The 14,023-nt window shown below is 39.0% G+C and overlaps 1 protein-coding gene across 1 annotated transcript in view; it reads left to right on the top strand.

Annotated features, from left to right (window-relative positions):
* Positions 1-14,023, top strand: part of WDR33 (WD repeat domain 33) — a 102,175-nt gene that overhangs the window by 28,855 nt on the left and 59,297 nt on the right. The window contains exons 2-5 of the mRNA XM_016201703.2: positions 9,009-9,235; positions 10,776-10,844; positions 11,333-11,437; positions 13,839-13,934. Of these exons, the coding sequence (XP_016057189.2) occupies positions 9,032-9,235; positions 10,776-10,844; positions 11,333-11,437; positions 13,839-13,934 (474 nt within the window). The 5' untranslated portion in view covers positions 9,009-9,031. The remainder of the gene's footprint in view (positions 1-9,008; positions 9,236-10,775; positions 10,845-11,332; positions 11,438-13,838; positions 13,935-14,023) is intronic.

The following is a 14,023-nucleotide window of genomic DNA, read 5'->3' as shown; positions in this document are numbered from 1 at the left end:
CGTATCTATTTCATTTAGTTCCTTTTCTAGAGATTTCTTCTGTTCTTTCCTTTGTGATATGTTTCTTTGCCTCCGCATTTTGGCTGCTTCCAGGTGTTTTTTTCTATGTATTAGGTAGATCTGCTGTGTCTCCTGGAATTTGTAGAGTGGCTTTGTGTAGTAGGTGTCCTGTAGGTCCAGTGGCTCAGCCTCCCCAGTCACCTGAGCTGGGCCTCCTAGGTGCTCCCCTGTGTGGGCTGTGTGCACTGTCCTGTTGTAGTTGAGCCTTTGTTGTTGTTGGCCTGGGAGGAATTGACCCCCAGGCCATTCTGCTGTGAGGACCAACTCCAGCTGCAGCTAAGAGCTGCTGTGCTGGAGACACCTCTGTGGAGCAAGATTTACTTCAGCGGAGCTTTGGTGTTCACCAAGTGCACCCCTTGAGTATATCACTTGTGTATGTGGTAGGGTTGTAATCCAGTGTAGTTGAAGCTGACCTCTGCCTGTGCCTTCCCAGGGTCACCCAGCATGAGCTACACAGCAGTCCGTAGATGGCTGCTACTTGTCCTGGGCTTGGAGTTCCCAGGAGAGGTCAAGCTGTGAACCAGTGCAGGCTGTTGCTACTGCCAGGCCTGAGGCTACTTATTGATAGGTATGGGGCACGCTGAAACCAGCTGATGCTTATTTGAGAGATTTTAGGCAAGTCCTAAACATGAGGCTCGAGAGGCCACTTGCATAGAAAAGCCACTGGAAATGGCTTGGATGAGCCTGCAAGTAGGGAGGGGCAGGGTCTCTGGGAATCACCAGGACAGGGCGGAAGATGTGAGTCAGGTTGATGGAGATTCAGAAGAGGCTCTGTTGGGGGAAGGCTCATCAAAGGAGCAGTGGTCTCTGCCAGCTCTTCTTTGTGGGAGAAAGCTTCCCCTCCAGCTCTCACCTGATTCCAGGCAAGTTAGTTTCTCCCCAAATGTCCCAGGTTCCTTTCAGGCTGCTGCCCAGTGCTGGAGCTTAGAGGGAGTGTGTCTGAGTAAGTCCGTGTGCGGGCCCTTTAAGAGGAGCTGCCTGGGGCTCCAGCAGCCTCTGCTCACTTTGCCACAATCCATGCTTGTTTTTACAACCAGAAGTGGTGGAGACTTCTCTTCCCGGCACTGGAACTCTGGGGTAGGGGGCCTGATGTGGGTTTGGGACCCCTCCTCTGGGAAACCTTCAGGTAGAGATATCCCTCCCGGTTTTAAACTGCAGCACCTGGGTGTGGGTCCAAGGCCACATCTCCATGATTCCTCCCAGATTCCACCTCATGTCTCTGCCCCTTCTACTGGTCTCCATGTCCTCCTTCTTTAATTCCCTAGTTGTAGGACTTCTGTTCAGCTAGATTACAGGAGGTTTTGAATGATGGTGGTTCTGTATTTTAGTGGTAATTTTATTGTGGTTGTGGGAGGTGGCGGGTACCACGGTTACCTACGCCACCATCTTCTTGTCTCACCACCGTCCTATATTTGTTAAAGAAACTGAACTCATAATTAAAAACCTTCCAACAAAGGAAACTTTGGGTCCCGATGGTTTCACAGGTAAACTCTCAAATATTTAAGGAGGAAATGGGAAGTGTGAATAAAGTATGTTTGCTACTTACAATGTCTATGCAGCCTCTTCCAGGAAGTATTAGAAGGAACACTTCCCATCTCATATGAGTTTTGATACAAAACCTCATGAAGATATTACATGGGAACTATAGCAGTATCCCTCATGAACACAGATGCAAAATTCACAACAAAATTTTAGTAATTTAAATCCAGCAATATATAAAAGGGGTAATGCATTGTGATCAAACAGGATTTATTCTGGGAATGCATGGCTGTTCAACATTTGAAAATCAGTTGGATTAATTTAGTAATAGACTAAGGAAAACCAAGTGATCATCTATTTCAGTGGATAATAAGCGTTGGACAAAATTCTTCATCCTTCATGGTAAAAGTTCTTAATACTAGGAATAGAAGTGGTTTTCTCTTGCCTGATAAAGGGCACCTGCAAATATCTGCAGCTCATGTTAGACATAATAGTGAGTACTAGTAGTGAAAGACAGACTGCTTTTCCTCTAAGATTGAGAACAGTGCAGTAAGGCAAGAAAAAGAAATAAAAGGGCTTTTGGAACATAAAAGAAGAAATAATATTGCTCCTATTTGTGGATGACATGATTGTCTATGCAGAAAACCTCAAGGAATCTACAAAAATATTTCTAGAAGTAGTTTAACAAGATCGCAGGATATATGGGCAGTGTATAAAAATTGCGGAAATCAGCAAACTACCAGTTAAATAGCACTTCCAAAAAGATAGCAGTCTGACAGAAATGTGTACAGGATTTGTGTGCGGAATACTATAAAACACTGATGAAAGAAATCAAAGAAGGCCTTAATAATTGTAGAGAGTCGTCACCTTCTTGTGATTTTGAAGACTCAGTATTATTAAGATATAATTTCTCCTCAAATTGATTGACCCAGATCAGAATTTTGTCAATACCTTTTGTAGATAATGATAGCTGCTCTTTTAAATTATGGAATGGCAAAGGTATATAAATTGCTAAAACACTTTTGATAAAGAACAACATAGTTGGAGAATTTGATCTGAAATTTAGCTGATTTCAAAACATTCTGTAAAGTTACAGTAATCAAGATACTGAGGTAGACCTGGACAAAATACAGTCAGTTGATTTTAACAGAGGTGTAAAGGGGACTTAGAAGAAAAAATATAGTCTTTTTTCTAGCACATAGTTTCAGAACAATTAGACATGTGAGTAAAAAGCCTAGAGTCTCAGCCTCTCCCTAATACCTAATGCAGAAATGAACTCACAATAGATCATGGATCTAAATGTAAACTGTGAAACAACTGGTAGAAGAGAGCACAGGAAAATCTTTGTAACTGTGGCTTAGGTAAGATTAAAAACAAAATAGCCCAGCCGGGAGTAGCCCAGCGGTTGAGTGTCGACCTAGGATCCAGGCGATAGGGGTTCGATTCCCAGTTGGGGCACATGCCCAGGTTGCAGGCTAGCTGATCAATGACTCTCTCATTATTGATGTTTCTATCTCTCTCTCCCTCTCCTTTCCTCTCTCTGAAATCAATAAAGATATATTTAAAAAACAAACAAAAAAACCCAAAATAAATTGATAAATAAGATTTCAGTATAGTTAAAAACTTCTGTCTTTGAAAGAGACTGAGAAGTGAATGAAAAGTGGCAGACTGAGGGAAAATATTTGCAAATCACATATCTGACAAAGGATTTGTATGTAGATTATGTAAAGAACTCTCAAAACTCAACAATAAGTAAACAACACAATTAAAAAATAGGCAAAAGCTTTGCTGGAAAAGATATATTGGTGGCAAATAGCACTTGAAAACATGGTCTACATCATTAGTGAAATGCAAATTAAAACTACAGTGAGAATACTACTGTTCACCCATTAGAATGACTAAGAAAACCAACAATCCTTCCCTTGCCCCTAGCCGGCAATATCAAGTATTGGTGAGAAAGTAGAGCAACCGGAACTTTAATATATTGCTGGTGGGAATGCAAAATAGTATAGCCACTTTGGAAACAGTATGACAATTTCCCATTAAAGTTAAACGTAAACTGCTGGTGTTCCTCTGTGATTAGAGTGTCAGCCCAGTCTCAGGTTCAATTTCCAGTCAGGGGCATATACCTGGGTTGCAGGTTCAATCCTCAGCCCAGTCCGTGCGTGCAGGAGGCAGCCAATTGGTGTATCTCTCCCACATCAATCTTTCCCTCCCTCCCTCCCTCCCTCCCTCCCTCCCTCCCTCCCTCCCTCCCTCCCTCCCTCCCTCCCTCCCTCCCTCCCTCCCTCCCTTTCTTTCTCTCTTAAATAAAAAAAAAGTTAAGTGTAAACTTACATGAGCCAGCAGTTTCAATCCTAGATATTTATCCAAGAAAAATGAAAACGTATGTTCACACACAAATTGCACAAAAATGTTTATAGTAATTTTGTTCAAATTGCCAAGCACTGCAAACAATCTAAATTTCCCTGAATTGGTGAGTGGATAAACCAACTGTGGCATATCCATAGAATTCAGCTAAAAAAAAATTCTTGATACTTGCAATAACGTTAATGAATCTCAGAACTGTTATGCTAAATATGAGAAAATACCAGACTCAAAAGGCTACACAATATATGAATTTAATTGTATGATATTCTGGAAAAGACGAAAGCTACAATGATGGGAAACATTGCTACTGAACCACCTCCCAAAATTCAGTTTCATGTACCTGATGCAGTAGTGAGCCAAACACGGAGACACCAGTGCTTGGGGATAGAGAAAGGTTTATTCTATTTGGCCAAAGCAAGAAGCTGGGAGAGCAAGATTTCTCAAATCCATCTTCTAAAAGCAAAAGCAGGGAGATTTTTAGGTGGCTCGAACATAAAGGAGGGGAGTTTCGGTGAACTGAGGGAAAATTTTGTTTCTTTAGTTTCAGATAACATTTTTTGTGCAACCAGATTTCTAGATGTCAGCAGCTGGTTGCAGCTCTCCTAAAGGCATTTATTCCTTCTGCAAAACAAACTCAAATTCTCCTCAGGACCCTGAAGTTATCTCCTCCTGCTTGACAAAGAGACCACATCAGCACCTTATCACTAAATTGTGAGATCAGTGTGTCCTGGGCAGGAAGTGAGCAGTTCTAATGTGTATGTGAACAAAGGCCTAATCTTTTTGTGCTCAACTGGCTACATTTTCCTATTCTCATAAACAAAATGCTCTCTTAAATGTTTCTCCTGGAACTTGCTTTATAGGCTTGATGAACTTTTCTTAATCTTTGACTATAAGCTATGTGACAACCAAAGCAGTTCAAACATTTAGTTAAAGCCTATAACCAAATTTCTAGGCTCTATGATCTGATACCTAAAATGTATTGTTGACTGTCAGTTTGAAGATCAGTGATTGCCAGGGCTATTGTTGGCAGAGTGTCAGTATGAAGGAATATATATGGAGGTGATGGAACTGTTCTGTATCTTGATTGTGCTTGTTCTGTAATTCTATGCATTTGTCAAAACTTAGAAATGTACACCAGTAAGTGCATTTCATTGCATGAAACTTTATTTATTTATTTATTTACTTATTTATTTATTAAATATATCTTTATTGATTTCAGAGAGAGGAAAGGAGGGGGAGGGAGAGAGAAACATCAATGATGAGAGAGCCGTTGATTGAGCCCGCAACCCGGGCATGTGCTCTGACCTGGAATCGAACCCCGATCGCCTGGATCCTAGGTCGACGCTCAGCCGCTGAGCCACGCCCGGCCGGGCTGCATGAAACTTTAAAAACGAGCATGAGAAGACAGGCCACAGACTGGGGAAAATATTTTTGTAGACAATATATCTGATAAAGAACTGTTATCCAAAATATGTAAAGAACTTTTTAAAGGTTAACAGTAAGAAAATGAAAAACTTGACTTAAAAATGAAGATAAGCCCAGCTGCGCGTGGCTCAGCGGTTGAGTGTCGGCCTAGGATCCCGGAGATCGCGGTTTGATTCCCTTGTCAGGGCACATGCCTGGGTTGCGGCTCGATCCCCAGTTGGGGGCGTGCAGGAGGCAGCCGATCAGTGACTCTCTCTCATCATTGATATTTTTTTCTCTCTCTCCCCCTCCCTTCCTCTCTGAAATCAATAAAGATGTATTTAATAAAGAAATGAGGATAAGATCTGAATAGACACATTGCCAGAGAAGATATACATATGTTACATAAGCATATGAAAAGATGCTCAAATCACGTACCACTACATACCTGTTAGGATGCCTAAAATCCCAGACATTGACAATACTGACTGCTGGTGAGGATGTGGAGCAACAGTAACTCTCATTCATTGCTGGTGGGAATGAATGCAGAATGGTACAGCCACTTAGGGCAGTTTGTCAGTTTCCAGAAAACCAAGCATACTTTTACCAGAGGATCCCACAGTCATGCTCCTTGGTATTTACCCAAATAAATTGAAAATATGTCCATATAAAACCACGTGAGTGTTATAGTGCTTTATTCATAATTGCCAAAACTTAGAAGCAGCCAAGATGGCCTTCTATAGGTTAATGGATAAACAAACAGTGGTACATCAAGACAATGAAATCATATTTGTCTTTAAAAAGAAATGAGATATTGAATCCAGGAAAGACACAGAGGAACCTTAAATACGCGTGATTAAGTAAAAGAAGTCAATCTGAATACATTTGTCAAACCCATAGATGTACAATAACAAGAGGGAACCCTCATGTAAATTACGGACTTTGGGTGATAATGAGGCATTAGTGTTGGTACACTGATTTTTAAAAATGTACCATAAAACACATGTACCCAGAAAAACAAATGTACCACTCTGATATTGGTTATGGAGAAAGGGGCCCCGTGTGTGTGTGTGTGTGTGTGTGTGTGTGTGTGTGTGTGTGTATCTTGATCAGTTTTGCTGTGGATGTAAAACTGCTTTAAAAAGTAAAGTCTATATAAAAATATTAAATTAAAAAAAGAATGACAAGCTGTGGATACAGACTTGAGTATATGGCAGATATTTTTCTGGAAGATCAATGTAGGTAGACTATTGTTTCAAGGAAAACCGCTGTGTTTGTTGCCAGTGATTTAAAAAAGTTAAGTTTTCAAGCCAAAATTAGAGTTTTGGAAAACTTGTATCTGCCACGTGAGATTGAATTTCCCAATAATTAATAGTTTTTATGATAAGACCAGTGATGATTTTTAATAAAAGTGATTATTTTATGTTTTATAAGTAATGTAACAGATATGTGTAATTCTGTGGAACCAGTGTTTTCCAAATGGTCAGTGAATGATGTAAAATGGGTAAATGTTCCAAAGTGCCAAATAAACCAGTGCCTTTAAATGTTCTCAGAGCTTATTGATGGCTTTCAGATGTCACATAACCACCACTTATCAAATTTTGTTGGAATATCAAAGAGTATTCACATTATCTGAGGAGGCTATTAAAATACTCATTCTTTTTCCAAATACATATCTGTGTGGGTCAGATATTTTTCATATACTTCATCCCAAATAACAGTGTAACAGATTGAATACAGAAGTAGACATATGAGCCCAGCCAGCATGGTTCAGTGGTTGAGTATCAACCTATGATCCAGGAGATTGAGGTTCGATTCCCGGTCAGGGCACATGCCCGGTGTGCCAGCTAGATCCCCAGCGGGGGGTGTGCAGGAGGCAGCTGATCAATGACTTTCATCATTGATGTTTCTATTTTCCTCTCTCTCTCTCTCTCTCTCTCTCTCTCTCTCTCTCTCTCAGATCAATGAAAATATATGAGTAAAAGAAGCAGATATGAGGATCCATCTGTTCTTAATTAAGCTAGACATGGGGGAAATAGTTATTATAATGAGTTTGTAATTTTTTCAAAACTTTTATTAGTTTTTATTTTATGTTGAATTTACTCTCGCCCGGGCCGTAAGTTTTTGTTTCTTCAGTTTCCTCTGGGATATCTTTTTCTTGTGTGTAGTCAGTCTCCTGTTCTGTTTTAGAAATAATCTCTTTTTCAGTAGGATCCTCTCCATGTGACAGGGATAGGTCGTGTGGGGTAATCTGACCATGAGGTCAGTAAATTCTGCACTGTATCTTGGGAGCTTTGGTCACCTGCGTGTGCTCAATGACTGGAGAGTCTACATTCCCACCCTTAAGTTCAGCATTACTCTCTGCATTTTTAAGCACATGCAGCAAAAGTTCAGCCCTCTTTTTGGGCCACCTACCCTGTGTCCAACCCCACTGTTTGGCCTGGGCACACCTACCAACTAACTCCAACATTGTAATGACAGAATGGCACACATTGCTTCTGTAAAGTAACATTCATCAGATACTTGGTGGCTTTTCGAATATGCATACCCTTGGTGCCTTGGGCAGTTTCACAAGTGTTCTTAAAGTAAACCTGTTGATTTTCATGATCTTGTGGGACTTTCTGGGTCAAGTGAATAGCAAACCGTTTTCAGAGGCCACCTCTGGCCACTTTCAGTAAGATCTCTAATCCGCCCCCCTGCCAATATTCTTTATGTGTTTTTCATGGTCTAATTTAAAAAATACGCTTAAGATGTGTTTTTAGCCCTGGCTGGTGTGGCTTAGTTGGTTAAGCGTCATCGCATGCACCAAGAGGTCGCCAGTTTGATTCCCAGTGAGGACACATGCCCAGGTTGCGGGCTTGATTCCCTGGTGCGGGGCATGCAGGAGGCAAATGATCAGTGTTTCTTTCTCCTTCTCCCTCCCTCTCCCTCCTTCTCCCTCTTTCTCTCTCCTTCTCCCTCTCCCTCTAAAATCAATAAAAACATTTAAAATGTGTTTTTAAATCATGGATATTTGTATTATTGACATGTTTAACTGGAGAGCATTAAAGTTGAAAATCTATGAGCTCTTAACAGTTTTTCTATTGAGGTGTTAGCTCAACGCTGCCTGTATAAGTAAGTAAATACACATCTGAGAAGTTTGTGTGGTGGATCCTTGGAGTCTGAAATTTGATGTACATACTGACTGTATTCCTACGAAATAGGACAGTTCAGTCCTCTTTCTACACTGTTCTTAGGAAACTTAAAAGGAAAAAAGGCAGGTTTTAAAATGTTTTAGTTATTAAAATGGGTTCTTAAAATGATTTGGTTTACTATCAAACATCGAATGAAAACTTGGTTTTAAAAAAGTGAACATTTCTCAGCTATCCTGCCCCCACCCCATTTGCCCACCCCACACTTGAGAAACACACAGTCACCCTTCCTCAGCCCAAGCTGTTATAAATTGTGGTTTTCCTTCCCTCAGGCTGAGTTTTAGAGCAGGTGCTTAGTATTAGCACTTATTCTATGAATTGGCCCTTTTCAAATGTGTGACTGGTTGGTCTCTGCTATTAAATCTAATAGTTCATTTTGTAAATAGGTTAACTAAAAGCTAGAAATGAAGCATATTAGAAATAGGAAGAGAAGTGTAAAAATGTTCATTTGAAAATGTTTTCAGTGCTGATACTTGTGGTGAAAGTACTTTTTCCATACCCCAGTGTCCTAGAACGAAAACATCACCATGGCTACAGAAATTGGTTCTCCTCCTCGTTTTTTCCATATGCCAAGGTTCCAACACCAGGCACCTCGACAGCTATTTTACAAGCGACCTGATTTTGCACAGCAGCAAGCAATGCAACAGCTTACCTTTGATGGAAAACGAATGAGAAAAGCAGTAAACCGAAAAACTATAGACTATAATCCATCTGTAATTAAGTATTTGGAGGTAAGTCCAGGTCATGTGCTTCAGATGACCAAACTTTGTTTTTTTTCAAAAGGAGAAAGTTTTTAAAATGCAGGGTAATAATTGTAGCTATATTTCTTTTTCTTTTCTTTTTAAAATCCTCACTGGAGGATATTTTTTTCTGTTGCTTTTTAGAGAGAGTGGAAGGGAGAGAGTAAGAGAGAGACACACATCAATTGGTTGCCTCCCACACTTGCCCTAACCGGGGCCAGGGATGGAGCCCGAACCAAGGTGGTGCCCTTGGCCGAAATCAAACCCGGAACCCTTCAGTCCGTGGGCCAACGCTGTAGCCACTGTGCTACACTGCCTAGGGCTATATAGTTCTTGAAGAAGTGGGGCTTTAAATGAAGCCAGTCACTAGTACTTTTTATTTTTTTTTTTAATTTAAATTTAATTAATTAATTGATTAATTTAAAATATATATATCTTTATTGATTTCAGAGAGAGGAAGGGAAATGGGGAGAGAGAGTTGAAACATCAATGAGAGAGTTGCCTCCCGCACACCCCCGACTGGGGATCAAGCCCGCAACCCGGGCATGTGCCCCTACCGGGAATCAAACCGCGACCTCCTGGATCCTAGGTCAATTCTCAGCTGCTGAGCCACGCCCAACTGGGCATCACTAGTACTTTTAAAAAAAAAATCTACATCAGTTATCTTCACAAAAATTATTAAAATTGGACTCCAGTTTAGAAATAGGCTTTGTTCTGAAGGTTCACAATAAATCTCAGAAGAGGGTACTTTAATTTCTAGGCCAGCCTTGAAATACTTGTTAAACCCACAGAGTACATGAAAGTTAAGACTCCCAACATAGGAATTGGTGTGTTGCAGGCACATAGGAGAAAAAGATTCATTCAGAGGTAAAGACAGATTCAGGTTTTTCCATGTATTTCAGTTGGAAAACGGGAGTTTGAGAGGAATTAAGAAAACTGAGGGTGCCCGGCCAGGCATGGTTCAGTGGTTGGGTGTTGACCTAGGATCCAGGAGATCGCAGTTCAATTCCCACGTAGGGGCACATGCCCAGGTTGTGGGCTCGATCCCCAGTCTGGGGCCTGCAGGAGGCATCTGATCAGTGACGACTCTCTCACCATTGATGTTTCTATCTCTCTCTCCCCTTCTCCCTTCCTCTCTCTGAAATCAATAAAGATATATTTTTTAAAAAGAAACTAAGGGCAAGATATGAGGAGTTGTTTTTGTGCTGAGGATTTTGAAGGAATTGGGAATGTCTTTCTATCTCTCCCTCCTTCCCTTATTATTAAGGTATGTATGGTCAGTGAGAATGTGTTGGGGCTAAGAGAATCTTGGATGGTTGGTTGGGGATAATGTGAATAAGGGGAGGAGGGAAATTCTAATCAATGTCAGTAGGATAAGATACCAACTATTATGTATGTTTCAGAACATAATGAAAAATACTTAATCCTGTTTTCCCCCATTTAATAATAGCTTATGTTTTGTTAGTTTCATATTGAGTGCAGTGAGATCACATAGCAGTTGATTAATTTATTAATTAATCTCTTTTTATAGAATAGAATATGGCAAAGAGACCAGAGAGATATGCGAGCAATTCAGCCTGATGCAGGTTATTACAATGATGTAAGTATAAGATATGTCATACTTTCTTAATGTAAACCTCTTTGCTTGACATATAACCCTAAAAACTTGTGATCTCAAATTCAAACATGGATTTTTCTCATTCAAACTTAAATTTTTTTTTAATCTGGTGATCGGTGAACTTTTGATTTGGGGCTTAAAGCAGTGTTCAACAAAAGATTACACTGCCTCAAAGCCTGTAATAGAAAAGTTAAATTTGGCTTATTGTTGACTTTGAGAAGTAATTGGGGAAATCTGGTACTAGATTTTGTTGTTTGTCTAGTAATAATTGGCATTTAACTTTTCTGTATTTCACTTTTCCTCATTTAATTAATATAGACTAATTATAATCTAGTTATAATATTTTTGAAAGTCCTTTATATTCTTGAATTTGTCTTTAAATGTTGAAATAATAACTTTGCATGCCTCTGGTTTATGTCCTGTGTATAATCAGGAGCTTTAAAAATCCAATATATGTATTTTTTTTATAGCTGGTTCCACCTATAGGGATGTTGAATAATCCTATGAATGCAGTAACAACAAAATTTGTTCGAACATCAACAAATAAAGTAAAGTGTCCAGTATTTGTTGTTAGGGTAAGTATTCTGTTGGAAATTTTTGGAAAAATTGATCCTGAGTTAGTCTGTAAATACATTTAACAGGACAAAGGAAATTAAACATTATTTTAAATGTATATCTGGGATAAAAATCAGTGTGTTAATAATTTTATTTTGGAATACCCAGTTATCCACTATATCCACATTTAGTGAAGTATTACTTTTGGATTATTTTCTTACTGCAATTTCCATAGAATTCTTTCTGAGATGGCCATGAATATATGCTGCAGTAGGTCTCAGACTTGCTCTTGAATAGGAATAGTTTTGTTGTTTAGAAAGCAGCAACTCAAGGTGAATGAAAACTCTTAGGTGTTACTAGGAAGGAAGATACCTGAGAAAAGCTGGAGACAAATGGTAGACCATAATTGTCAGTTCCAAAGGTATATAGTAGGTTCTCAATACATTTTCACTGAAATTTTTAAAATATAATTTAAAAATACATAGTACATTGATGTGGTTCAAAATATTAAAATTTGAAGGGGTTTGCAATAAAAAAAAGTCTTCCCATTTTCTGTCTCCTAAGCTAGTTAATAGTCAAAGTTGAGCAAGTAAGAATTGAAAACAAAACATGGGACAGAGAAAAGACAGTCATAGCAAATGTGGCAAATGAGCAAAATAAGTTAGTCTTCTAGTATTAGGGAAGCATGATAAGGACAGCATGGAGAACCGAGGGGGCTGGTTGGAGCTCCATAAAAATGTCGTAGTTGGTCTAAGGCCTCCTATTTGCTTCTAAATCAGTAGAAACATTAGTAAAGAAACATTTCAATGGTTTATGTGTTAGTAGAGCCAACTAGTGTATAGGATAATTTTGTTTGCCAGGGAATTTGGGGAAAGGAGCATAATATGCTGCTATTTTAATATCCTCTTAGCATAACACAGAAATCTTTTTTGAAAGGAATAAAATCTGAGCATTCTATATCCTATATCTTGTTGCATGGGTAAATTTCTCATTTTGGGATCAACCTGTGAGATCCTATGAAAAATTTGCACATAGAGGCATAGTCCAAATTGCAAGGTATTAAGACATAGAAACTGTGGGTTCTGTGTCTAAAGTTTGGTTGCCTGTAGTATTTACTGGGTTGGGATCCATAGCAGATAACAGAAACTAGGAAAATAGGAGGATTTTATTCATAATAATCCAAATCATAATCTTTAGGTAAGCAGTGAAAAGCCAGGTTGTCATATATGTCTTTATAATTTACCAAATAGTCTTCATTTTATGTATCTCATCCTGCTATTTCTATAAGCACACTTGTATTTTTCAAATCTGTGTCACAGTTTTTAGTTTGGAAAATGGGATGGTTGTGTTGCCATTTTGTGTATTTGTATTTTCTAAGGAAAATGAATTTGTAACCTAGTATAGAAACTTGAAAATAAAAAGAAAAAATACGTGTTTTAAAAGATATATATATTTTAATCCTCACCTGAGGATATGTTTTTATTGATCTGACAGAGAGAAATGGGGGGAGGGAGAGACAGACAGAAAGGGAAAGGGAAAGAGAAAAACATGGATGTGAGAGAGGAGCGTCGGTCAGTTGCCTCTGTCCATGCCCCGACGGGCATCAAACCCAAAACCTAGGTATGTGCCCTGACCGGGAACCAAACCTACCACCTTTTGGTGCACTAGATGACTCCCCAACCAACTGAGCCACACCAGCCAGGACTGAAAAAAATACATGTTTTGAGTTGATAAATATCACAGATTTTCTTCAATATGAAAATTGTAGCATTAAAATATTGGTGTAGTGTTTGTCATGAATCTGCTGTATTTTTTTTGAGAGAACATCATCATAAGACTTGTTACTGCTTGATACTGTGAACGAAGAAGAACTTTGAAGAGCTGCTGTTGTTTTTTTTGTTAGTACATTTATTTGCCAGTAAAAATTTGATAGCCTTGATGTCCTTAAATTGGTACTTACTGTTAATGCTATTTTTTCATAAAACAATGGTAACTTTTCTGCTTGAATTGGTCTACTAGCTGTTGAAATCCTTCCTTGAGTCTTTGAATTTGTTTGATGGCTGACCATCTTACTATGTTAGTCTGCCATGTATCCCAGGAAGATGAAGCCTATGCAGATTTTGTTTACACTTTAAAGTGCTTAGGCCTGTGTAACTTAGCAACATCCTCATAATGCACTTAACTGTTGTTAATTTAGTTAATGAGCTAAAGTGCTATAGCTTTCCCTGCACTGTGTTAATAAAGTTTTTTTCTGACAAAATACTTGCTTATAAATCTGAGCTACACTTAAGTGAAAGTCAGTATTGTCTACTTAATGTTGATTATTGGGTATTTTGTAAATAAAGACTTTCTAAGTGTTTTGAAAATTAATTAAGGTTGAGGATTTGTGGCCTTGTGTAATCTGTTTTTTTCCTTTCCCAGTGGACTCCAGAAGGAAGACGGTTGGTCACTGGAGCTTCTAGCGGAGAGTTCACCTTGTGGAATGGACTGACTTTTAATTTTGAAACAATATTACAGGTAACAGTAATCATCAGATGGTAGCCTCATTCTGCGGTACTGTAAAGAAGTTGAGATTAGTAACTTTATTGGCATTTTAATCTTACAGT

Source organism: Miniopterus natalensis, chromosome 8 (genome assembly GCF_054644295.1).
Source record: "Miniopterus natalensis isolate mMinNat1 chromosome 8, mMinNat1.hap1, whole genome shotgun sequence".
Taxonomy (NCBI): Eukaryota; Metazoa; Chordata; class Mammalia; order Chiroptera; family Miniopteridae; genus Miniopterus; species Miniopterus natalensis.
This window is presented reverse-complemented; position numbering and strand designations above follow the sequence as displayed.